The following is a 27,903-nucleotide window of genomic DNA, read 5'->3' as shown; positions in this document are numbered from 1 at the left end:
AGGATAGGACAAGCTCATAGTTTAGTATAAATACCTACATTTATTTCTTACGTTCTGTAAGTTAAATACATTGTGTAAGTTAAGATAAGTCAGTGCTCACTTTTGTTTTCACTCGGGAAATGAACAGCGGTTTCTTGGGGGAAAATCCTGTGTTTGATCTATCCAACAACCCCAAACTTTCCTCCATACTCGAATTTGATAATTCTTTATGATGCCTCACCTGACTTCCTCCAGTTTCCTCATCATAATTATTACGACCACTAGAGGTCACAGTAAACATAAATAAAGGTTGTTTGAAAATCTGTCAATAACCGACCTATATTGACGTTTTCAGTGAGACAATGGGCTCGGAAACATGAAAAAACAAAAACCAGGAACAATTACTGTCAAAGGTCACCACCACACATGTTTTTGCACACTTTCTGGCAAATGTGTTATCATTCCTGTAACAGCTCCCAGGTTGTGGCTCTTCAGTGAGAATCCAGAGAGTAGATGTAAGGGGATACGTAGCATCCCTGAGGTCGTACACTCCTAAATTCACTGTTAACAGTTGCTGGCTAAAATGCTTCAATAACAATCAGCTAATGGCCTACACCTGCAACTCAGCTCAGGTTAGGAAGTGGTGTGTGTGTGTGTGTGTGTGTGTGTGTGTGTGTGTGTGTGTGTGTGTGTGTGTGTGTGTGTGTGTGTGTGTGTGTGTGTGTGTGTGTGTGTTTTGAGAGTCTGTCTGCGTTAGTTAATGGTCCGATGTTTCCACCAATGTGAGGAGACAAGGGAAGCTGACACCAGGAAAGGTGTAGGGTGAACAGATGATTACCTTTTACACTTCTGTCTCTACCCCATCCTCCCTTTTTCTCACACACACATACACACAAAAACAAGTAAAAATGTCACTTAACAAAACACCGTGAAAGTTTAAATGATGCTTTAATCTCTCAGTGAAGTTCAAAGGTGACGGACGTGAAGTGAATTAATTTACACACACACCTGCTCTACTGAATAGCTGAGTGCAGGGTAGCCGATTCTGGTTTGCCGGCACAAGTCAACGTATCGGATCTAGTGTATAACTACAGGAAAAGCGAATGACAAATGAATATGTTCCCCTCATGGAAAAGCGCAGAACAGGTATGCGAGTGTGTGTGTGGCCATGTCGTAAGCCTGCGGGGCCACAGTCAGTCAGCCACAGAGGACCAGTGCAGACATGCTGAATTATTCAAATGTCCGTGCTGAGTGAGTTATGTGTGTGTGTGTGTGCATCAAGTTATAAAATAGTAAAGCACTCCCACCATCCCCCATCTCCTCTCATTTCATCACACAAGGACGAATACATGCACACACACACACAGACTTCAGGGAAGCACCTGCCGCTGACAGGTGAATCCAAGTGTGTGTGACAGTACAATACACAAATCTCAGACACAGAATGACACATGGCACCTTTATAATATCCCTCTTTGTCCCTTTTCTCTCTTTTCCTCCCTGCTTTTCTTTCTTCATTTGTCACAAACTCTTTTCTCCCGGTCTCCTTTGACCCTGCCCTCCTCCTCTGCCTCTCCCTAACCTCGCAGCCTTCCTCTCTCTTCTCAGTCGCTTTATTTTCTTTCCCCTCTCCTGACATCCTTCCAGGCTGTGTTGCTGAGACCTCTGATCTATCCAGAGGGATTTGTGGTCAACACCCTTGTCTGTTATTCTCATTATTCCCCCTCTCCTTCTTCCCTCCGTTCATCCGTCCATCCCTCTTTCTTTTTGCTCCGTGATTCCCCCATGAACGCTTCTTTCCCCTTCGTCTGCCTCTTTCCTTCACTCACTTGTTCCCCTATGAACCTGCCTGTTCTCCCTCTGGTTTTCCACCTCTTTTCCTCCCTCTATACTGCTCCGTTTCTCCTCTCTCGCTATCTGTTCAACGCTTGACTACTTAATCTTTCACTTGGTTTTTTTTCCACTTCTTCTTTTGCCATTTTTTTTCTCAGCTTTCCTCCCATCACGATCCCTCTCCTTCCCTCCCATTCCACCCACGTCTCCCCCCTCCATCCCTCTCTCTCCATCCATCCTCACTCCCACAGATTAAAGTGGGAATAGGAGGTTTTGGTCTTGGCCGAGGTCCAGTGTTGTAATGGCCACAGACAGGTCTGCCTGCAGCAATTCAGGAGGGCTACGTAAAGACATTTGTACCATGTCAAGTTTAAATGTAGCTATCCACAGAAAGTCCCAAACTGCTCGAGACAAAGACGGAAACGGAGACATTATTTTTTCACCCGAGACCTGGGGTCACTGAAAATAGCTGCTTTTCTCTTGTCATGTGCTCGGCCCCCTATAACTAGGCCCCACGGGCAATTTTGTATCAATGAATAGAATAAAAGATATACAGATAGCATTGTATTTTTTTGCTGGCCGTATCTGTCAGTATGACGCAGGAACAAATTATGTATAAATGTTACTTTCTCTTTTCTGCCCAAAAAGTTCCTACACGTTAACATATATTCCATATGTCCCATCTGGTTCACAACAGGCCTTTAATGACATTATCAAATACATTACAGATCACACAAATCATCGTGATGCTGTGTGACAGCAGCGCCGCCCCTCTGGGCTCGATCCCAGATGTTTAAATCCAATGTGTGTGTGTGTGTGTGTGTGTGTGTGTGTGTGTGTGTGTGTGTGTGTGTGTGTGTGTGTGTGTGTGTGTGTGTGTGTGTGTGTGTGTGTGCGTTTGTGTGCACAGTGGCTGCTTTATTAAGAGCTACTTATCTGAGACAAATGTTAACATACAGTAAGAAAGAGAATGTAAACATAAATCTGTCCACATACATGCATGTGCTGTGTTTGTATGTGTCTTTGCACCTATGAACAAGCATTGGTATGTTTGCATTAATACATACAATGTTGTGCTTATAGTTTTCTTTTCTTCTATCCATGTGGCTCCCATAAATTGTTGTCCTCCTTTAATCCCTCCTGCTCATAAAACACTAATTCAATAATTGTTTCAGCTTAACACACACACACACACACACACACACACACACACACACATACTGAACCATCACTGTAGCCAAGCACAAAAAAGTCATTTGTTTAAGCAGCATAAACGTGCCTGTCTTTTTCATGATGACTTTCTCAGAGACCTACGGGGAGAGGGAGAACAAAATGATGTAGTGCTGCAGGAGGGAAAAGAGGAGAGACAAAAAAAAAGAGTGCAAGAGTGGAAGGAAAGAGTAAATGAAGATTTGACGAGAGTGAATGAGGAGACAAGGAGGTAGAAATTGATTGATGAAGAGATTTTGGTTGAAGTAGTAAAGGGGTGAGTGAATGAAAATGTCAAGGAAGAGATGAATGGATGAATGGATGGATGGATGTACAGTTCAAAGCAGGTTCAACCAGTTAACAGAAAGGGGTCAGGGCATTTCTGTATATCCGTAGCATGAGAAAAAAGCTACACTTTCTCAAAAGTATGTTGATAAATGAGCCTTTCATGTAGATTTAATTTGAGACAAAAGAAAAAATATTACATACTTAAACACTGATCCCTGCATGCAGTGATCCAGAATCTGCTCCCAATTATGAAAACTATTTCCTTGAATCATCCTGTGAATGCAGACGCAGCATTTTAAACACTAAAACTAAGGTATAAAACACTCTGCCAAAAGATCTTGGCCAGCGCTGGTGAGTGATTCATGTCTTTCTTGCATTAAAAAAAAAAAAACACTCTCACTCTTACACCCTGAAAGATGATAGAGACAGTCAGCATAGCAAGGCCGAAGCTGAGTGGACATCTGAGGTGTGTCAACTGTGAGAGGACATCAGGCACCAAAATGCTGACACTATTGTTTCATCATCAGATAAATAACCATCACACATGGCATTTTTTCCTCATTTTTTTCTGTTCTAGCTTCACTCGGCATCTTTTATCTCTCTTGTACCATGACATAAAGACCACTCTGTATGCATGTATACTTTATAATTATACTGTATATCTGATTAATATCCATGATGCACCAACGAGACAATGACATACAGTAGTGGTTTAAGTGCAGTGACTGACAGCCAGGAGCTGAACCATCAGCTTACTGCACAGACTGACATACAAGGGAGCCAAATGGCTGAAAAGACCCTCACCAGTTGGTTTGAGTGTGTATCTATCTGTGTGTGTGTGTGTGTGTGTGTGTGTGTGCGTGTGTGTGTGTGTGTGTGTTCTAATTCGACGCTGCTGATTTATTCTAGACCCCTCCTCCTCAAACACACGCATTCATATGCACACATTCGTCTTCTCTTGGTATTCAGCTCGAAGCAGCTTTCCAGGGTTATGAGGGAATCGAGGGGGATTATAGGTGGTGACTCCAACAACGAACCTCAAAACATTGTCATTAATCTGCTTTGCATATTGGATTTTGACTGTTTCGTAGCCTGATGTCGGCGTCCTGTGAAACTCAGCACATGACTGACAATACAACTAAATGGGCATTAAATTGACTGATTGTTCAGTTGATCCCCTTTTTAACTGAGTGCCGAGTCTTCTTTTTATTGTACAAAAGATGCAGTTTATTCCTGCAAATTTATTCCTGCATACTGCACCAATTAAATGACCAAAATTAAAACAATTTTTTGTATGAAGAAATAACTGTTGCCTAAGCTTGATAGATGTAAACATGACTGAAAAAGACATTCACTTCCCCTGCCTCTTTCCTCTACCATCCCTCAATATATATATTTTTTTTATTTTCTATGCTGTTTTATCCATTTATCATTTTGTGGGAGTTGGCTTTCACTATAAGCCTTATGGGATCTGCAGTCCACAAAGCAACCCCAGATGGTTAGACTGAATCTCCGGTTTCTCTCTCGGAGCAAAATACATACATCTGTGAGTGTGTGCATGCATTAGCGTTCATGAAGGAATAAGAGTTTATGGCACAAGGCTAGACGTGGCGTTAGACCGCAGGACAAACATGTGTGACCACGAGCAGTGGGAGGACGGCTGTGATGGAAAAACCAGCCACAACCAGTGGAATGCTCTTTTACTTTAATTAAAGTTCCAACCATTAAGTCTCTCGGTGCAGCCTGCTTCATTTCTACCTGGCACCCCCCAGACATATACTCACTGATGACATATCATGCCTTAACACCGCTGAGAGAAACAGCTTAGAAACCTCGCAATCAGGTCGACACCAGGCAGAACTCGGACCACAAAGTAACACAAACCAGATTGGATGCGAAAAGCAGAATGTGCAGTGTAAATGTAGTTGCATACAATGATGTAAGGTATCACTCGGAGCTCAGAGACCTGCGCTGTTTCTGGCTCGGTCATAAACCCTTTAAATGAAGCCAACTGAATGGCAGTGGAACGGCTGTAATTGCAGACACCGGTTAAATTTCGGGCTTGTGGTCAAAGTCTTGCTGCATATATTCCATCTCGTATTTCTCTCAACCTCTTCCTCGAGACTGCATGTTGAGGCATGCGTGTCACCTAAAATAAAGTTTCTCTAGTTGCGCCTGACCGTTTTGCAGCTCCTCCCACTTGTGTTTGTGCCTACCTTATGGTTCTTGCCATGTCTGTAGACCATCCAGTCCTCTCCATTAGTGCTGACCTCCAGCTTGAATGTGGTAACATGGTACGCCTTCTGAGTTTCCTTCGAAATGGCGCCCTGTGTGGCGATACCAGTTAGCACCTTCAGAGTATGGAGGTCCACCTGTTAGTAGGGAAAGAGGTTTATTTATATATTTTATGATAAAAAAAAAAAACAACATTAGAGAATGCAAAAAGAGAACAGATCATTTAGTTAGTTTCCGAAGGAGTATAAAAACGCAGAAACAGAGTGACCCAGGGCAGCTTTAACAAAAAACAACTATTAGTACTAAAATATAGAAATAGTTAAAAAGGAAAGAAAAAGCTGACTTGTCTGTTAAAGAGACAGATTCAGAGACATTTCCTAACCTTACCTATCAAATTGTATTCCTATTTCTTATTTCAAACATTTTAAACCTGCCAGAATGTCCTCATCATTAAGGTCCTTTAAGTATAAAAGTGGTTGAAAATGGACAAACAAAATCATCACACAAATATTCACCTGAACTTATCAGCATCCATCTCCCACCTTCAGGCCTTTCCTCCCCTCCTCGTCTCCTTCTCTCTGTTTCTCCCCTTTCTGTGTCTCTCTCTCTCCTGACAGATCGATAGTAATGACCTGGGGCTCATTTTAATTTCCTCCCATACAATAGCTATAATCACCTCCCCATCCTGATTGTGGATGCTACGCTACGTGTCTGGCATGCTGCTGGCTGTGTTGCGTTATACGTGGACAGCATTGAGCCGGCTGCTGGCTTCACCCTCTTTAATTTCAAGGTCCCTCAAGTAGATAGACATTTGTTTTGCACTACGGAGCCCAAAATGAGTAGTCCAAACAGAACAATGTAGTGATCAAAATAACAATGGAGAGTAAGAAAAAAAAATATTTGTATAGACTCTCTCAATATGCAAAGGTGCATTACAAAACAAATTCTCAAAATTCAGTATTATACAGAAAAACGTGATATAACCACGCTTTGTCGCTTTTGTGTTTGTGTGACAGTTACACATTTTGAAAGGGCGAAACTTACACGTACGTAAATGTCATGTCACGCGGAATCATGTGCCCAATGTCCTGGGTGGCTTGGTGGTGTTAGTCACAGACTGCCATGTAGGACGATGAGGTTTGAAACCAGGAATTGACAAGGGTTTTGTTGAGTTGTTTTTTTGTTTCCTAACGCCAATCATGTTTGTTTTTTTCCCTAACTCCAACCATGTTGTTTTTCCGAACCCCTAACCACGTGTTTTGCCTTTAAGTTTCATTTTCCTGTATATCACATGGCTCTACGCATGCAGTAGGTTCCATTTTTGTCCAGTACAGGAAAACATGTAACTGGCACGCCTATAAAGCGTGTCTATTTCACATTTTGCCATGATACCGGGTTTTAACACTGCTAATGAAGTGCACCAGTGAGAAAGAACTGCTGGGTTGTATTTATAAATATCAAAAACTGCAGGTCTGAAAATACCAAAAGTAAAATATAATCTGCATCACTAAAACCTGAAATAGAAGCATAATCTAATCAAACTTTAAGTCAAACAATATTTTTGAGGATTATAGTATTAGTTCCAAATCAGGAACATAGCACACCTGCTCATGTTTAATATGAGTATTACACATTTTTTTTTAAGCTCTCTGGATGTAAGACAGACAAATAGTGAACAGGAGGTGAGAAAGGTTCCACTGGAGGTTATAACATTTATTCTCCTCCATCAGAGCTGTTGAAACCTGTAGATTAATCAGAACTTGTTGTGTGTCTGCTGAGTGAGTGTGTGCTGTAGTGTGTCCCACTGGGGTATAGTACAAAACACCGGGGGAGGTAAAATGCTGCGTTTGTTATCTGTCAGAGAGACAGGTGTTTTAGATTACCTCCAACACACACACACACACACACACACACACACACACACACACACACACACACACACACACACACACACACACACACACACACACACACACACACACACACACGCCTGCACCAGTAGGGCCAGACACAGATCCAGCAAGACAACTAATCGATAGTCCGGAACCGAGAAGAGATGGAGGGATGAAGAGTAAAAGAGAAAGAGGGAGAAAAGGAAAGAAGGAGGTGAAGAACAAATGAAAAAGAGAGAAAAGAGAGAGAGAGATGCTAAGTGAGCCTTCCCAGAGAAGGTTCCTCATCAATCACTGAGCTGTTAGAATAACGGAGCCACCAGCGCTCACATCATCAATCTGCACCACACTTCAGTGAACCAGGCCAGAATACTGTAGAATAGAATAGAGTAGAATAGAACAACAGCACATACATGCAGAAAAAGTGCCCTAGAGGGAGATTTAAACCACACACGTGGCTCTTGAGTCAATTTGGCAAAACATGAATGCCTGAGCTGAGACACACACACACACACACACACACACACACACACACACACACACACACACACACACACACACACACACACACACACACACACACACGCACAAGTCAGTCATAAGACACCGCGGGGTGCAAGATGCAAGAAGGAGAGGCACGTTGGCATTTGTGACAGCTGTTTGTCAAGACAGAAGCTATTGCGCGCGCACACACACGCACACACACACACACGCACACACGTGCACACACACACACACACACACACACACACACACACACACAGACACACACAGACGTATGTAGGGGCCGTGCTCTCTGCTAGGTGTTAACGCAGGGGAACAGCTGAGAGCCTCCAAGGGACACAACGACCCAACCACAACACCAGCGACTAGAGAGAGGCAAGAAGACAACATCTCAACCAACTGTGAACCATTTTAATGTAAAGATCTGATGCAACACAAACACTAAAATCCGAATCATGGGTCTTTCAATTGGTTGAAGATTTCATACCAATTATGTGAATACCAGGAAAAACAGTTAAAGTCTTTTAACAGTTAATTTGTGTTGTGTGAGTTGTGTCATGTCAGCTACTTTTGAGAGTGGGCTGGACGGAGTGAGCTGTCAGCTGTAAGAGGTAAGACAGGAAGGATGTGAGACTGATGGGATCTTGGCCTTGTGCTGCCTGTTGGCCACAGTCCCTTCCTGTGTTTTTCTGGGCCACAGCCCTGACTACAGCGAAGATCTGAACTACTGCTTCTATTCCACATCTGTCTGATTCTGACATCGGTCCAGGAGATGAGGAGGAGATGCTGCCTGTTCATAAATGATCACCCACAGATGCAGGGTTACAACATGGCAGTCATGAATAGTCTCTGTATCCAGCCTTGAAAGCCATTTACAGTCCTGTTCGTAAATACTGAATGACAGAATATATTAGGCTCTTTTCCAGTTAATTGTGTAAGAAAATCAGGATAATTGAGAATAATGTAGGACTTACAGCTGACAGACAGACCAGTTAGCAGACTATAAGGGACAACTAAGGCCAGTAGAAACTTGGAAGGGGTTATAATGTAAGGGTTCACAAGATATGGTAAATGGTCTACACTTAGAGGATAGGACCTTTTTAACTAAGTGGTTTTAAAGCGGTTTACAATTTGTGCCTCACATCCATCCCTTCATACATCAATGGCGGCAAAGCTGCCATGCAAGTTGTTCGTCTGCCATCTGTAGCAACTTGAGGTTCAGTGTCTTGCCTAAGGAGGCTTCAGCATGTGGACAAGAAGACCCAGGGATTGAATTGCCAACCTTACAATTAGTGAACAACCAAACTCTACCATCTGACGCCATCACAGAAGCACCAATTCTCTGATTAAGAGAAACAATCAACAAATAAAAACAATATTTCTGCAACAGGATATACTTTCTTCAGAACTTGTGTTTTGCATGTCGATCATGGATTACTATAAATTGTATCACTTAAAATAATTTAATAAATAGGCAAATCCATGTTTGATCTGATCTCAACTAGTATACATTTGCTACCAGTGAAGAATTAGATTTCTGTGGGGGTCATAGTTCAAACAGGTTTTGGTATATATATATATATTAAAAAAAAACAACTAGTTGCCGGCTCTCAAAACTGGCCTTAAAACCATAGATGCATTCAATAATGGCCTATTGGTGAGATTTTTTTGGGGGAGATATTTTACACTGTTTATAAAAAAAAATGCTGCAATGTTTCTACCTTTTAAATCTCATTAGGGAATTCAGATAAGTCCCTGTAGTTTCCAGCTAGATATAGTTAAGGACAAAGCACACTTGAAACAAAGACTATAACCCTGAGAAGCTCTTAAAAGCAACAACAACAAAAAAAAAAACTAAAGCTGTGAACTGGCTTTGTTAGACTATCGTGACATGATAACCAACAAGATAATCGGTTGTTTATGGAAGGTGTCTGAAAAGGGCTTCCCTGACTGCTCCTTTCTGTCGACGGGGTGAATGAACCTCATCTTCCTCTTTCCCTCTCTCCCCTACACAGCCTCATAACTCAAGCTCAGCTCGGGGTTGGCACAAAGTTGGCACTGTGTTAGACTACAGGAAACAATGGCTTACCCCGGCATCTGGCTGCTAAACCTTTGTTAGCACTACACCTCCCACTCGCTCTGTGTCACTCACTCGCTATCCCACACACACATGCGCGTGCGCACACACACACACACACACACTGACACAAATATATCCATGGTAGAGTTATTATGTGTGACATGTCAACACAAGGAAAATATGGTTTTCAAACAGGAGTGCAATCTGTTTTTAGTTTAGGCAGAGTCAACTTCTTTTTTTCTTAAGAAATATGAATTGTGTATTTAAGAATTAGGGTGAGGAATTTGTACCCCATACTGAGAATAGTGTGAATAGATTGAACTTGAAAGAAAGTTTGAGGAACCCTATGCTAAAACCTACTTTGTTTATGCCACAGCTTCAAGTTTCTAAATTACAGGTGAGGACAAACCCGTACCTGTATGTACTCCCTGTTGCTGTCTTCATTGGGCGTCCACCCGTTGTCGTTGTAGTTGAGTCGTGCCTGACGAGGCAACCAGTGATCATCATAGAAGCTTGAAGATGCAGTGATCTGGTCGTCTGTGATCTTTCCAGACTCCATACCGAACGCATTACTACAGTGGAAAGCTGAAAGAGGATAGAAGAAGAATATTGAGGGTTTTTGACCAAAATTCCCTTTTCTTTTTAATAATTTCAAAATAAAACACGAACTACTAACTGAAACTTACTCTCACTGACTTCCTTGTGTGTCATGTTGTATCGAGCTGAGAAGCCATCCTTAGCTACAGCCATGTCGGTGTGGAAGGACAGAGAGAGAATCCCAGTAGATGATTGGATCTCAGGAGGCACCCTGGTCCCGCAGTATCGACCAATCAGAGGACCCACTGTTAATGAATGCAGAATTATTAGATTAGATCAAATTCAACGAGCAATTTAAATATGTCTCCATTTATTTGTTTTAACTCATGAAAGATTACTCATTCAGGTGTAAAGTCTATTAATCTTTCACTTGTTTGTGAATCCCTTAACACTCACATTTGTTTATTTATATCCTTGGTTACTTGCATTGTTTTCCCTCTCTATCATTATTTGTTTCACTCCTTCCTCTGCTGACATCTGCTCATCACTCCACCTCCTCATGTCTTCACCTCTCTTCCCTTCATCTATCGTCTCTATCAGTGGACTGGACATGGTTTTACAGTGTGTACTAAATATATATATATATATATATATACAGTATGTGTGTGTGGATCTAAGTGATTCCTCTACTGTCTTCTTCTCTAATACCATAACTTGTATATGTCAACACAAACAGATGAGTGTGATTTAGAGCCCTAGGGTGTGTGTGTGTGGGGGGGGGGGGGGGGGTGAGTCAGGGCACAGATAGTGGATTCATCTTGCTACTCCCTGCTCCTGTCTTACGCACACATGAGGAGGCCTGTGGAGGAGGAGGAGGAGGAGGAGGAGGAGGAGGAGGAAGAAGAAGAGGAGAGAAAATAGCCAGCAATCGATCAGTTGTATTGATTTTTTTCTTCCCTTTTGGAATAGGCGGATATTTGAAATAGGGCTCTTGAGCAAATAATGGTAATAATTTTTTTCTTGAAGGTGGTGAGGAAAATAAAAACAGGAAGAAAAAAAAAGAAGAGAGTCCAACAAATGCAATATACTTTTAATACTTAATATTTACAATAAAACTTTCAGACCAGATTCTTCTCATTTCCATTTCTTTAAAAAATATGGACTGTGAATAAGTGACCTCCATTTAGGACGGATGGGTTTGAAGTTTATCAGAGGAGATAAAAACTGAACACAGAGATACTCAAATGTACATTGGAGCAAATCTTTTAAAAGTTCTAGCTTCTTTTAAGTTTTCTCTCTCTTATCTCGTCTCCTATTTGATTTCTTGTCTAAGTAAGTGATCCTCCTCTCCCCTTAATTTAAATAAATAGATTTTTAGTCCAGCTTTCCATCTCTCAACATCTCCCTCCTTCCCACTCATTTAACCTCACACTATAAGAAACACACCCAGCCTCTCTCTTTTCCTGCTAGACTTGTTCCTGTCCTCTCTTCCTGTGGACGACTTTACACTCCTGCAAAGGTCGAAACTAAACATCCTTCACCTCTGCCTCTCACCCAGTAATTTTCCTTCCCTTTCGACCCTGCCCACTTCATTTCACCATCTTTCTTGTAAGTCCATCACTCAGAGCCGAATACTTTTTATTGTGTTTTTTCGTCACCTATCTCCTTTTACAGAATGAGTAAAGATGTTGTGTGATTTTTCTATTATCTTGCGGCTGCCTCCTTTTTCTGTGTAACATATCTCTGTCCTTCATTTGCCCCTTTGGCTCAGTTCACATTTACAGTAAGTTCATAGCAATAAAAGCAGCATTGCCGCTCAGTCTTTGTTTGATGATTTCTAACTGCATTACGTGCAAATGATGTTTCCAGTAAAATTGTCAAATTTTTAAACCTCAAAAACAATGGTTGGTATTTACTGTTGATGGCAAGTAAAAGTATCACAACTACAAAATGGTTAAAATAAAATGGTGTAGGGCAGCAGATATTTATTTATTTTCCAAGCTGTATCTGCATCCCTCTTTCCAATCCCAGTTGCTGAACTCCCCTGGAGTTCTTCTGGCCTTCATTTATTCATACCAACATCTCGTTTCTTTGTTCCAGTCTTCCCAGCAATGAAGACCATTTCGCTGCCCTTCCACTGCTCTTCTGTTTCTCTCTACCTCTTCCATCGCTTGAAACTAGATCCAAGGTCTACGAGCCTGAGATTTGTCCTTTTAAACTCTTCCAGTTCTTTCAGCAATGAGACCAGAAATATCCTAACCCTCTACCACTCCTCCTCTCACCTCCCCTCTTTGCTCCCTCTGCTCAGCAACTCCTATTTTATTTTCCCCTTGAAAAGTTATGTGGTTTCTCCACAGTAGGTGCCAGCATCCTGCCTGAACTTAACTTTCATCTACCAACGCAGAACTTCTAAAATAGTTGCTACTCCACCTCAGTCAATAACGATGTAGGCAAGGCAGAGTACGCACACACGCTTTTCTTTTTCACTCTGCTCTCTGTCCTGACTCTTGACACGGCTGAATTATCATTGTTTAACATCTCCATCAAGATTATCATCAACGCTGTCAACACATTTAGTATAACTGTCACAGATAATGTACAGATTAAACGAACCAAAACCAAAACACATCCAAAGTATGAATGTCGTACCTCCTGGGAGCCCGTCCCACACTTCCAGCCAGTCGTACTTGCAGTCTCCCTCTCCGCCTGGCAGGGGATCGTTCTCCAGGTCAAAGGTGAGGAAGGTGAGGGTGACGTCCATGCTGGAGGGAACGATGATGATGAAGGAGCACTCCAGGTTGTGGGGGTATTTGTCAGGGAAGCCCGGGGACTCAATGAGACCGGAGGGACTGGTGAAATTACGGGAACAGTCTGAACCTGGAATGAAGAAACACAGACAAAACATATTTTAAGATATATGTCTAAGATAGAAATTGTATATTAATAACTTGCCAATGTTGGTTTAACTCATTAGATGGAAAAATGAAAAATGTCAGTGTAAAATTTGTTGGGGAAATGTTGTAGATACCAAAGACATTATACATGTCATTATACTTCAAACTAATTATATTATTCTGGGCAGACATCCAGAGGTGAGGAGGAGGAGGAGGAGGAGGAGGGTGCTTTTAAACTCACAGCCAACCTGCCTCAGTTTCATAACTCACAGCTCTGCTATCTGCTAAGATAAAACTCCAAATTATGTACTGTAAATGCAGAAGGGAACATCTAAATGTAAGTATGCAGTATTTAGAGAATAGTCAGGGCTACTGAGTGTTCATTTGTGTGCTTAAGTAAAAGGAGTTTTACATTAATGCTAATACTTTGGGTAGATACATAAATCAGGAGTAATGTAAATTCAAAATGGCCGTGAAGGGAGCAGGAATAGTTGACATACAGCTGAGTCAAGGTTTTCAACTTAAAAAAAAAAAAAGAAGCTCATTAAAAAACATTTTCTACACTTTGCCATTGGTACAGACAAATATACAGCAGAGTTGAAAAAGTTGGACTAAGAATATAAAGTATAATGGATGCCAGAGATCCCAAGTTTGAGTGTCTGAAACAGAAAAACGCATCTGCTTGTGATTCTAAAGTGCACTTAGGCCCGACTGTGTATCGCTACCAGCTCCTGGGAAAACGCAGGGGCAGCATCAATCCCAGTATAATCTTTAAGAAAAATCAGCAGACATATGTGAGCGAGAGATGGAAGGAGAGAAACGGAAAAAATATCAGAGAAAGACAGACACACAGCCTGCTGACGGTATCATGGTTGGGTGGTCTGGCAGTTACGAAGAGCTTTAGATATCATCATACGCGCGCACACTCGAGCACACACGCACATGCTGTGACATGACTGTAATACCCTCTCTATTAATACTCACACACACACATTATGGAGTGAATGTGGTCGCACCAACTGGACCATTATTCCAGCCCAGCCAACCATGTATGACACACACACACACACACACACACACACACACACACACACACACACACACACTGTCTAAGCCTCTTATGGTAACCCATTTCTTTCCCGTCTGTTTGGGTGTCTGCTATTGTGCTTTCATGCTTTGCATGAGTACATGAAGAGAAGTAAGAACACATTAAGAGAGAGAGTGTATTGTGGCATGCAAAGTGGTTTTAAATGTGTGTTTATCTCTGAGTTTGTGACAACTTGTGGACTAGATATGTTTCAGTCACATATTTAGTGTGTCTGACAGAACACACGCACACTGATTTTAATCAATACAGCTGCCTATATGTTTGCTAATCAACAGCTTTTGACCCAAAGTGTGTTCTTTCGCTTTGATGCGGTTTATTCTGACTTGCGCAGATTGATTGTGTATTGCGAGCTGTCAAAATGTCACTGAATGCGCAGCAAATACAGACTGGATGAACAGACTGCAGGTGCTAGTAATGTTGCTCTTGTTGCTAGATGGCAGGTGTTGACAGTGCACATCGGAGAAATTGAAGCTCCGAATTTAAAGAATGAATTTAATCTCCATGGAAAATTGCTCATGAGAGCAAATAAGTATGGACAGTTTGTCGACTGACCGTGGACTGACAGACACTGTAAGATGCATGTATACAGGTTTTTATGTGTGGGACCCTGCTTCTCTTCATTATTTATGCTTTGTCTCTGCTGATAATGAACACACCGTGTCTTTCCTCCTGCTTTCATAGCTTTCAGGTTTACTCTGGAATTTCACCGGGTCATTTGACTGACTTAGGTCAGGTCTGTTACACCAGATATAGTCACAAATGCATTCAATACCATCTACCCGTTCTGTTTTGTTTACTAATCTTCATGAAGGTCTCCTCTATGTCTACGTGACCATCCATTTTCCACGACAACGTCTATTTTTAGTGTGTCAAAGATCGTCTCGTTATATCGCTGTTTTTTTCTATCCCACTTTCTCGACTGATTTTCTTGTTATTGTGACCTTCTCCCTCATGCAAAGACCTCAGACGCAGGAAAACACACGCTCACACACAGACACACACTGTCTCTCACGGGGGTCCTCTTGTGTCTGGCCCCCCTGCGGAGTGTGTCGCTGAATAACACGAGTCTGTGTGCCTATGAGTGTGTGTGTGTGTGTGTGTGTGTGTGTGTGTGTGTGTGTGTGTGTGTGTGTGTGTCTGTGTGTGTGTGTCTGTGAGTAGAGTGAACGCCTGACCAGTTCTGTTGCCAGCAGCGATTTTATTCTCCTCTCATTACTTCATGTTCATGGACATTGTAAAAACACGTATGCCCTCCTTTCTCCTGTTGTTCTCCGGTCTGTCTTTTCTGCAAATTCTTTGAGTGTAACGCCTACCTCCCTCCACCATGTCTCATTTCCTCTTCTATTATCCTTACGTCCCATTTGTTTGAACTGGATAAGTGTGAAAGAAACACACGTTTCAGTTGTAAGGTTTGAGGAATTACGGTGTGTGTGTGTGTGTGTGTGTGTGTGTGTGTGTGTGTGTGTGTGTGTGTGTGTGTGTGTGTGTGTGTGTGTGTGTGTGTGTGTGTGTGTGTGTGTGTGTTGCTGGGTAGATCTTGTGCTGTTTCTTGTGGCTCGTTGATCACTTAAATGACATGTTACCATGTAAACATTTTCAATCATCTCAATGGTGAGTGTACAACATTATTCATATAATAATCATACACACATCTACTTTCATTCAAACCATCTTTAATGACAATGGATTGTTAGTCAGATGAAACCTCCCTCCACCGACCTCTAACACACATTTGTATACAGACAAAGGAGACTTACTGTAACACACACACACACTGCAGGCGACCACACACAGTTCAGCAGCTCCAGTGAAACCACAGCCGCGCTTTTTAAGATGTGTTTGGATTCCACCTCAGTTGGAAGTTTGTGATGCTCAAACTCCTCTGACACAACATTTCAGCCTCACCAAAACTAGATTTCTCTTACTGAACTTCCTCCTCAACCAGGTTACCACTGACATATGGAATCAAAATGTCACAAGACAATCACTTTCATATTTCACTAAGTGCAAGCCAGCAGTAAAGATGTAATTCAGGGAAATATCTGAAACTTCTCATGATGGTATGTAGATACAATTTAAGCATCAGTTTACCATTAGTCAAAACTTAATCTGCTTTATCCAAATATTTACTAACAAATCATCCATCCATCCATTATCTATATCCGCTTTATCCTGAACAGGGTCACGGGGGGGGGGGGGGCTGGAGCCTATCCCAGCTCACTTTGGGCGAAGATAGGGTTCACCCTGGACATCACGAAAACCTCAGCAAAATTTTGTTATCAGACACCCTATGCCTGTTATAATGCCCATTAATAGATGGAAGTAGTGGAAAATATCTTTCAGGTACATAACCAGAATGTAAGGCCATATTTGTGCTTCAAAAGGGGAACTTTATGCTGTTCTGCAGACAAAAGGAAACAGTTGAATGTTTAAGTTGAAGTTTGTTGTGTGTTTTAAAGGAAATCATGTCTCTATTATTCAGTGCATTACCTCAGTGCACCTTTTGCCTGTTACTAGGTCAGATCTGGATCCACTTTCCTCAATGAAAGCCAGAGGAGGGAGCAGCAGGTGACGTGATTGGTTAAACCGTCTAATAAACTGACTTATAGGGTAGTCGGACAGAGGCGGAGAGGAAGTGCCGAAAGGTATCGGGTAGAATGTAAACAAACAACAGCCGTAATCGGAAGGATTGTCACGAAAGCTTCCACATTACACCGCCTGCTGTGTGTGTGTGTGTGTGTGTGTGTGTGTGTGTGTGTGTGTGTGTGTGTGTGTGTGTGTGTGTGTGTGTGTGTGTGTGTGTGTGTGTGTGTGTGTGTGTGGAGGTGTTTGCGTGAATGGGTGGGTGTGGTTGCGCTTTTTATGACTCAAAGAAATTTGTTCACTCTGTGGCTTTATGGGAAATCATTTCTCATTAAGGTCAAAAACTGATGCCCACAAGGTAAACATTTTAATATCGGATTAATGTTTGTTTTTTGGTTGGGGTTAGGTGTAGGTTTTGGTAAAGTTAAGATTAAGGGTTGAGGTTGTAGGCATGTGGTGGTTTAGGCTAGGTCCGGGGTAAGTCTACAAGGAAGTCATCTTATATGATAAAAAATGAGCGTTGTGCGTGTGTGTGTGTGAATCAATGCTTCCGTGCAGACAGGCAAGCTGCCCTGTATCAGTGCAGCCATATACTGTACGTGTGTGTGTGTGTGTGTGTGTGTGTGTGTGTGTGTGTGTGTGTGTGTGTGTGTGTGTGTGTGTGTGTGTGTGTGTGTCTAGTCATTTCTGGGTCACAATAACAGCTGGGGGCGCACTGCCTAGACAGTCAAATCTGATTGGTTGCCACAGTCCGGCCGCTGTGTTCGTATTGGCTGGAATTTTACTACAATATCCATAGTAACAGAGCTGTAAACAATCACAAGTGAGGCACGTTTATTTGTTTTGGAATTAAAAAAGTTAGTTTGTTTGTTCACACCATGCACACATGCAGAGGAGAGGAGAGTAGAGTAGAGTAGAGGAGAGGAGAGGAGAGGAGAGATGCTTTTTGTCTTTCTTTCAGGTTGAACAGAATGGTACCACAGACAGACACATCTCTAGATGGTTCATCGTGAGGGTATACAGTATGTGTAACACACGCACACACAAAGTCACCCACGCAACCAGACGTTCAGTTGCACCTTCCAGGATAACAAGATCTTGTTAGCAGTATGACAACAGCTTGGATGTTCCAAATGGCTTTGTTTGTCATTGCTGCCAGAAAAGGCTGGACACACACATGCACGCACACACGCACGCACGCACGCACGCACGCACGCACGCACGCACGCACGCACGCACACACGCACACACACACACAAACTTGCAAAGCTATTCAGTTAAAGACAAACTAAGAGACCCGAGACACCCTATAGAGGCTTTTGTGATTTTCTTTGACAATAGAAAATTAAACATTCCTAACAACTAAAATGCATTTCAGTGATAATTGGTTATTAAAAGGCTTAATTAATACCTGCGGTCATGTGACATTATAACTCAAACAGTGCAATTTGTTTTAATTTCAGTTGAAGAATTGAATCATCTTTTTTGGGAAGACAAAATGGTACCATTGTTGGATTTACAACACTTTGTCAGAGCCCATTACAAACTATTAAGAACAAAATAAAGCTTCCAGTGTAATTCCTAAAAAAAAGCCACTCGTCACATATTTTTACCCACGTGTACTGAAAATGTGAATTGTGAATTTTATGGTAAAAAAAAACAAAAACCTCACCTACAAACTACTATGCCTTTAATACATACTAAAAGCATAGAGCAGAAAACCAAATGGTCAAGTTCACAGAAATGTTTGCCATGAAACTTAAGTTCAGCATTGATTCACAAATCTGTTTTACTGTGTCCGTCTCTTTTTTCTCATGGGGAGCAAGGGTGTGAACACTGACACCCTTGTTGTTTTAAAGTCCATCAGGTGTCATGCTCAAAAGAGACAGACACACACACACACACACACACACACACACACACACACACACACACACACACACACACACACACACACAGAGATGGAAGAAATCCCAAAAGGCTGATGCCAGCAAGTAAGAAACACCGACAACCACACGTGTTGTGTTTGTAACCTCAGCCCTCTGTGTGTACGTGTACGTGTGTGTACGTGTGTGTGTGTGTGCGTGTGCGCGCGCGCGTGTGTGTGTGTGTGTGTGTGTGTGTGTGTGTGTGTGTGTGTGTGTGTGTGTGTGTGTGTGTGTGTGTGTGTGGATCTCAGGGGAACAGGGCTCAGGACTCAATTAAGCAGGCATGTGTGGAATGCTTTCAGGGGGAACGGGACAAGATGGCTGTGGGGCCGACACTATGCTCCTCTCTGTCTCACTTGCCCTTGATCTCAATTGGTCTCGCTTTGGCTGACCCATGGCAGCGTGAAGGGGAGCCATGTCAGGCACACACACACACACACACACACACACACACACACACACACACACACACACACACACACACACACACACACACACACACACACACACACACACAAAGTGCCATGGAGGGAAGAGATGTCTTGCCTGGACAGACTAAAGGGCTCTCAAGGGTCCTCTGCTGTGTCTCTTGTCGCTTTCTCTCCATTTCCATTGACACGGGGGAGATAAACATGGCTTGGTCGCCTAATGAAGCATGTTGAGCTCTCTAGTAGCTTGTAATGCAGTTACTAATAGCCTATTCATAGGTGCACTCCTTATAAAATCCTGTTCACTTACTGTTAAGTATATCCAATGTGATGGTATTTTACAATGATCGTGTCTGTTTTGTGAGTGACACATTCACTTGATAGACTTTTCAGGCACGCAACAGTGTCATATACTGAGGTGTCCTGGTGGCTTAAGGGTTTTAAAATCTGATGATGTCATCACAATGTTCAACAGTTAAGTCTGCATCCATGTCAACTCTCTCTGAAAGCCTAAAATAAAAATGGTGAGAATATTTGGACCTCAAAATGCTTTTATGAATGGACCACCAAAAAGAATACACAATATTTTGTATCACAGATATTTTTTCCAGTTTTAAACTTATCTCTTGCCTTGTCTAATCTCTCTGTGAACTTCGATACAAAGTACTGGAATTTTTTTTTAAGAACGATTGCAAGTAAAAACTGAAAAAGCCGGCAACATCAATATCCACTTACCAGTTTTGAAGATTTCATAGCGCAGCGAGAACCCCGCCCCCTGGTGGGCATAGTCTGACACAAACTTGATGTGGAGCGAAGGGCCTGATGATATGATTGGTGCAGGGGCGATGTTGCTGCAGTGCTTCCCCAGCAGGTCCGCTGACTCAGAGTTCCCATCGTGGATCTCTACATAGTCATACCTGCAAAAGACAAACAATTGTTTACAGATAACTCTTTTCTTGAAAGCATTGTGGAACAAGATTGAGCTGAATTTTAATGTCATTGTATTGCTTTCTAGAGATTTGTAAAATGCAACATTACTCTAAAGATGTTAAATTAATATACTAATGAGGCGTTTCGTAGAGAAGGGGAGAGAAGACTTTAATTTGAGGAAGAGAAAATTGTTAAATCTTCTGACTCTGATGTTATTAGTCTTTTTTTCTGTTTATTAGTTCTTTCATTTGGCAGGCATCACATCAAATTTGCCATTAAAAAGGAAGCAATAAGCAGACTGTTTGCATCTTTACATGGCTGGAGGCACTCCTGCATATGCATTACAATTCAAATAGATGCAGCTGAGGATGCCAGCAGTTCACATATGGTGCAAAATGAAAATAGGCACTTGCATGAAGCAAAATAGAAAAAAGAAACCGGTTTGAAATTCTAAAACTTCACTGAAACCAAGTGATTATGCAGTCCGACTGCTGTGGGCTTCGTGGTCCACAGAGCACCATTTTAGGGATTATAACTATATTATAATACAAACAAAGGAAAAATGTGAATGTAGAATGAACTGCTCTCGTTCAGCTCACAGAGGGAAACAGTGGCGTCACATGTTCAGCAATCTGCAGTTATGTATCCCCACTCGCAAAACAGATTTATGAGTGTGATGATTTTTAAAGCAACAGATATCAGTTTCTGGATTTTTAAAAGTGGCAGCTAAACAGAAATGAAAACTGAATGATGGCTGGTATTTTTCTTTTGAGCTACACAAATAAGAAAACCTACCTCACATGTATTCTGGTTTCTGTTTCACTAGGGTCAAAGGCAAGAGTTTGAACTATGAATGAACCTGACACTCTTTGATGCGAGGAATGAATTAATGTGGAACAAATGACTGCAGTTTAAATCCTGCTCAGATTTAATTCAATAATGTTTGTAACTCGACTTGTCTGCCTTCAATCTGAAGAGAAAACTCACATTTTCCACTTTTTGGAACAGATTTAGGTCGCTTCAGCATTTTCTTGATCCCTTTTGACTTGTAAAAATGTTAGATTTTATTATACAATTATAGAGTGTGGTGAATCATAACTGTAAAGAAATGGAGAAAGTAAATATGATAAACTCCATTATTGCGTGTAAATTCCACAAAATAGTTTGTTCTTCTGTGCTGCTCTAATCTTGTTTTTGCAAGAAAAAAAAATTTAAAATTCAGATTGCTTTTATGTACCAATGTTAAATGTATATAATAATCATCTCCAATAAAAATAAAAACAACTAAAATGATGGTTTCTCTGTATTATCATATTAAGTGCTGCTACTTATTTACTGTAGTTTTGTGTCCAAGTAGTTCCATATAGGAAAGACATTGTTGTCGAACAGAAGGGTACTGCACTTTTTGTACATGAAAGCCATGAAAGATGCACTCTAAAATCAAATTTATCTCCTATATTACCCATATATTAAGTAGACATCAGCAGTAAAGGCGCTAGGAATAGTCTCCCTCTATAAAAGGAAGGTACTGGCTTCAAATCTATTTTCATTCCTGTTTCTTTCATGTTTTCGGACCACAAATGTTATGGCCTATGTCCGGACCCACAGCAGGAGCGTTGCCTCTGTGTCTGAATACCGAAGACACACCTGCCTGCTTTTAAAATAGCTTCCTGCAAAGAAATTTCTCATCCAACTTGTCTTAAAGGAGGACATAAATTGGGATTGGGATTTAAACAAAGCAAAAACATTTGCTAGACTCTTTTTGTACATGTATATTCATCATAATAATTACTTCTGACAACATTGATGGTGAGCCAAATTAATTGCGTCAGCATTAAGCTTTCCATAGTTCTCTAAAGTTATCAAATGAACATGCTTTATCCTCCTGAGGATCTTGCATTTTCTGTTCAGTTTCAGAGGTATAGTGACGTAAGCGACAGAAGTGACTCAACAGATGAAGGTATCATGTACCACTGGATAATAAAACTAAAGCACATGGTGATTTGTTGCTATGGTGCAAACACATTAAAGATAAATGAATATATAAGGGGTGTTAATCTTTTCACTATTTGTTAGCATGCATTCACAGTTATGCCTGCTATCATTCCCGAACACGGGAGCCAAAACCCACGCTGGTTTTGTCACCGGAGGAGTTTATTAATTTCCATCCCCTTACCTTATAAACAAGAGCCGAATTTTAACTGACGATAAACCCCCTCGGGTTAGTGGTTTGGCCTGTTTGGGACTCGTCTTTCACTCTTGGATTGGAGGGAAATGCCTTGAATATGACCAGAATTAGTTTTTATGTAAATTGATATAAACTGACATGGCGAAAGATTAAGATTAAATCAGTGGTGGATATTTTATGCTGTTACATTTTTTTTTATCATGGCATAGTGTCAGAGTTATAGGATCAAATGTGTGTCTTTATGTGCATGTATGCATGTGTGTGTGTGTGTGTGTGTGTGTGTGTGTGTGTGTGTGTGTGTGTGTGTGTGTATGTGTGTATGTGTGTGTCTTTTATACCTCTAGCAATAAAACCACAGACAACAGAAGTGAATACAAGTCTTAGAAACACTGATAGCTTCATGAAAGGCTGCCATGTATACAGATTAGCTGTGTTAAGACATACAAAGGTGTGTTTTAGGTCTGGCTCTTCTGTCCATGCAGTCATTTCTGAGTCTCAGTTTGTCAGCATCTCTGTGTGTGTGTGTGTGTGTGTGTGTGTGTGTGTGTGTGTGTGTGTGTGTGTGTGTGTGTGTGTGTGTGTGTGGAGTTTGACAGGTGAGCAACCGCCCAACATAATGAGGGTCACACACCTCCTACTCTCCCATCATGTTTTGTGTGGAACTAACACCACAGTTATGACGCAAGCTGTCACTGCACCGTGAGCATGTGTGAGTGCATCTGTGCATGTGGATGTGCGCGCGTGTGAGTGCGTGTGCGTACGTGTCATAGTTCCTGTCATATTTTCCCAAGAGAACGCCTCATTGCGGCGACAGTTTCCTCCTCCTCTTTCTTGCAATGACAACTTTGTTTAACAGCTACTCGTATCCAGACAAGATCTCTTTTTCTTTCCTTTTCTGGCCCACTCCTACCCTAATCATTTGTCAGTGTTTCACTTTTCAACTTTTTATTTTTTTGTATCTTCTTTGTCTTCCTCCTTTTTTGTCTCTCTCTATCTGTCCCCTCTCCCTCTGTAGCTTTGTCAGGCACATAACCAGAGCCAGTGTGTGGGTAAGACAGCGGAAGCAGAGATGAGAGAGGAAGAATATTATAATTTTTAACTCCACTTCATTAGCAGTGCTAATAAGAACAGAGGGAATGAGCAAGATAGACAGATGGTAAATCTTTCCCAAAGCCCAGTTTTCCTCGTCCTCACAAAAAAACTTGACTGTCATTTTCCAAAGTGATCCATTTTTTTTAGGAAAAGCCATGTTTTCAGGTGTAGGAACACGGCCAGAACAAGGAGGAGGAGGAGCTTTCAAATTTAGCTGGCACACTGTGGATGCGGTCGGAGAGAGAACATGACACTGCATTCACTCTGCCAGCTCTCCACCTTTGACAGACAGAGACAGGTGTCCCCTCATCCCTCCCTCACTCTCTGCAGCTTTGTGCTTTTAGCAGAAAGCAGAAAAGACATACAGTACACAAGTCAGCACACAAGACACACACACACACACACACACACACACACACACACATACACACACACACACACACACACACACACACACACACACACACACACACACACACACACACACAGTCTGACGCACATACAAAGCCTGTAGCCATGCACATGGATCCATAGAAGGGTTTAAGGTTTCCAATCTGTCTATGTGTAGGAGGTACACAGCCTCTAACAAACTGTTTAATCCCATCATCTCTCCTCTCCTCTCCCCTCCTCTCCCCTCCTCTCCTCTCCTTTCCTCTCCTCTCCTCTCCCCCAATATATTTCACTGGAGCCAATCAGTGATTTTCTGAGACTTGCTGTAGGGAATGACAACAACTCAGAATTTGTTTCTCCCACACTTTTCCCTGAAATTCATTTGTTACCGAGGGAGATTTTTTTTTTCTTTCTTCGCTTACATGAAGGAAATCATGAAAAAGCAAATGTTTGTTCCAAAACATGTAATACAGGAGGGTTACAGCTCTAAACAAGGACAAACATTCATGGATCGTAAGTTCAGACTGAGTTGTGGAAGTAGATTTAAAACTGACTCTTAACATTTGACATTTTGAGAGATTTATGTGTCTGTGTTTGTTTGTGTTTCGGGGGTAGGAGTGTTTAGGAGCGAGAAAGCTCTCCAAAGCCATGCCTGACGGGAACCAAGAAAAAAGGTTTGGATACAGATGAACTTCCACCCTTCCTTCTTCTTAATTGCCTTTCACACATTCTCTCTCTCCCTCTCTGTTTATGTCGGGAGCTGTCTTCTTACACCTGCACATTTCTTTCAAACATCACGGGTGCCCTTAGGAGTAGACAGAGCGTCTGCACAGCACAGCACACACACACATGCACAGTCACAGACACACAATAAAAAGAGCTGAAACCAGGCCAGACATGCATTTAAGTGTGACAGTGTTTTCCATGGCTGAAAGAAACACAGAGAATAAGTCTTTTAAAGCTTGATTATGTCATGAATTGTGAATTCGTCCAAGTTTAAATTCAGAATGTTTAGTTTACTATCCATGTCTGTTGTCTTTCACATTTTTAACATCGGTTAAGTTTTATTTATAGTTACTGTGTTCTTGCTGATGCTTCTCCCAGCTTAATGAAATGAAAAGCCCCTGTTTAAAAGGTGGTTTTAGCCAAGTCATCTTCTGTTTACAGATGCTTCTTGCAACACTCATCATTTCTGTAAGTCATGACAAGCTGTAATTCAGCAGTTGGTAATGATTTTTCTTTCAAATTTCTACTTCTTACTCTTATGATTGAACATCCGGAGAGACATTCACCTTCTAAAATAAAAAACAGACCTTTAGATTAAGGCGTTATTAAACGCATCATTTGGCCCTTATAGTCCTTATAGTCATTGTACCTTCTTTAATGAAAAATGTTCGCAGCACACACGATTAAGAAAACGTATGGGTCATTGGTACCCAGTGATACAAATATTTATAATAAATCCATTACACTCTAACACTGTAATTAGAGTGGATAAGACCATGGGGAGCAATGATGTAATGCATTTTAATTTGTGGGGTACAAAGTGTATGACCCACACAGCAGCACTGTGTTTATATAGTATATTCATATACCTGTGTCGACTTAAAGCAGCAGCAGTGAGTCTGTCACTGAAGCAGTAAATAGAGAGTGAGGAGGATGACTGACTTCACCGATATCAAGTAATAGGGCTATTACTGCCGACAGTCAGACAGTGTGTATGTGTGTGTGTGTGTGTGTGTGTGTGTGTGTGTGTGTGTGTGTGTGTGTGTGTGTGTGTGTGTGTGTATGTGTGTGTATGTGTGTGTGTGTGTGTCCAGCAGTAGTCTCCAGGACAACCAATCGATTCCTCATTATGGCTTTAACACACATTGATCAGAATCAGTCCTTCACTGACTCTCTCTCATACACACACACACACACACACACACACACACACACCAGCGCACACCAGCGCACACACACACATACAGTTATTACAGTAACAGACATTGATCAGGCAGACCCTCCAGCCTCCGGGGAGTGTCTATAGATCAGAACACTGTTATTATCATTATTACCTGCGCTACCTGAAGGTGCTTCTGTGCGAGAGTGGATTTCCTAAAATCACCACCTTGGAGCTTAACAAATCTTCAAATTTCTTTCCCTGTATTACCGTGTCTCTTGAGTAGTGGAGGGCAACTTAATCTAACCTTCCACTGGGGTTGAAGTGCTAGTTTATTAGTTTTGCACTGGTTGCGCACTCAAGGCCCTTTCTCTTGTTTGTGAAAGAATAATCTGCATCCAAAGCTCAACACTTTAAATCGTTGCTACTTCTTCCTTTGACTCGTCTTGTTTTTGACGATTCCAATTTTCATAGGGACTATCTAAAACAAAAAATGTAAGAAAGACTATAGTTTCTGATACATTTTAATTAGTTTGTTTTGTTGATTGCCTTAATGTACAGCAGCTACTGTTAATGGTTATTTGTATAGCTTAGTGATGAATAAATGATCACACATTTCCTAACAACAAAACATCTCTGTTATCTACCGTTATCCCTGCTGTAGGAGGTAACAGCACGGTCCCATTGCTTTGTAGGCATCTGGTGTCGTCACTGCCAGAAAGTTTGTCTGGTGAGGAATTATGATTGATCAAAAGTAGGTAAATAAACCTGAAACTATGTGCTGCACTACACATTTGCGTTCCGAGGAGTTCTCTTTCCTTCTCTCGCTGCAGCTTTGTAGTGTCCTATAGCTTTGAGTTGCTTGTTTGGACGTATGACTCTCCTGCTGCTCGAGTCACTGTGATGTTAATTCGAACATGCAGGCAGCTGCTAAATGCCCACAGCTAGTAATTGAACAGCCACTGTCCATCCACATGCTGTTCCTCTCTCTTCCTTCCTCTGTCATGTAATCTTTTCATCTCTGCCTTCACCTTTCTCTCTCTGCTGTTCTGCCCTGAGGCCAGTGTCACATCACATCACTCTACCCTCTACTCTTTTCTTGGTCGTGTCCCCGGGACTTCTGGCTGCCAGTCAGGTGTGTCAATAAGGGTGTATGTTATAAACTATTCCTACATCTCCATCACCGTCTAGTTTCCAGATACTGTCTGTTTTAACAATGTTCATGTTGGATACCTGGCTTAAATTACACTGGATGCCCAGAAGGGAAGGGAAGGGAAGGGAAGAGAAGGGAAGGGAAGGGAAGAGAAGAGAAGAGAAGAGAAGAGAAGAGAAGAGAAGAGAAGAGAAGAGAAGAGAAGAGGAGAGGAGAGGAGAGGAGAGGAGAGGAGAGGAGAGGAGAGGAGAGAAGAGAAGAGAAGAGAAGAGAAGAGAAGAGAAGAGAAGAGAAGAGAAGAGAAGAGAAGAGAAGAGAAGAGAAGAGAAGAGAAGAGAGACTCGCATGAAGTTAAATGATTGATTGAGGCAGAGTACAAAGACAAGGTCTAAATCATTAGGGAAACCATTATCGTTGACTGCAGCTTCTCTGTCATATAAATCACTTCTTAATTCACTGCTTTACTCCACACTTACTGTGTGAGCCATGCAGCCATGAAAAGGCCTACGTGACTGTCTCCCCGTTGTGCTTACACAGTATGAGTTTATTTGAGAGCCCAAATATGTTTTCACCTTCTACTTCCTCTCTTTATGCAAGCTCATGCAATCCTAATATGGTGTGTGTTTGTTTCTCATTTCAATATTATAGCATCTGACTTGAGTATGAACTGAGTTAAAGGTGGAGTGAAGAGGGTGGAGAAAGAGGCAGACATAGAAGACTTAAGATTTAAGTGAAGGATAGACACAGGTACAAGAGGATGAGGACAA

General features: G+C 41.7%; 1 protein-coding gene across 2 annotated transcripts in view; it reads right to left on the bottom strand.

The window, feature by feature from the left end:
- LOC138201346 (neuropilin-2-like) overlaps positions 1-27,903 on the bottom strand; it is a 91,287-nt gene that overhangs the window by 46,778 nt on the left and 16,606 nt on the right. For both annotated transcript variants that reach the window (XM_069154756.1, XM_069154757.1), the window contains exons 3-7: positions 20,234-20,415; positions 13,207-13,434; positions 10,707-10,862; positions 10,436-10,605; positions 5,526-5,681 (exon numbers count right to left, since the gene is read on the bottom strand). In XM_069154756.1, the coding sequence (XP_069010857.1) occupies positions 5,526-5,681; positions 10,436-10,605; positions 10,707-10,862; positions 13,207-13,434; positions 20,234-20,415 (892 nt within the window). The remainder of the gene's footprint in view (positions 1-5,525; positions 5,682-10,435; positions 10,606-10,706; positions 10,863-13,206; positions 13,435-20,233; positions 20,416-27,903) is intronic.

Source organism: Embiotoca jacksoni, unplaced genomic scaffold (genome assembly GCF_022577435.1).
Source record: "Embiotoca jacksoni isolate LCO1_2020_lvr unplaced genomic scaffold, fEmbJac1.0.p SCAF_2, whole genome shotgun sequence".
NCBI classification, from domain to species: domain Eukaryota; kingdom Metazoa; phylum Chordata; class Actinopteri; family Embiotocidae; genus Embiotoca; species Embiotoca jacksoni.
Note: the sequence above shows the minus strand (reverse complement) of the source record. Positions and strands in the feature narration are given on the sequence as shown.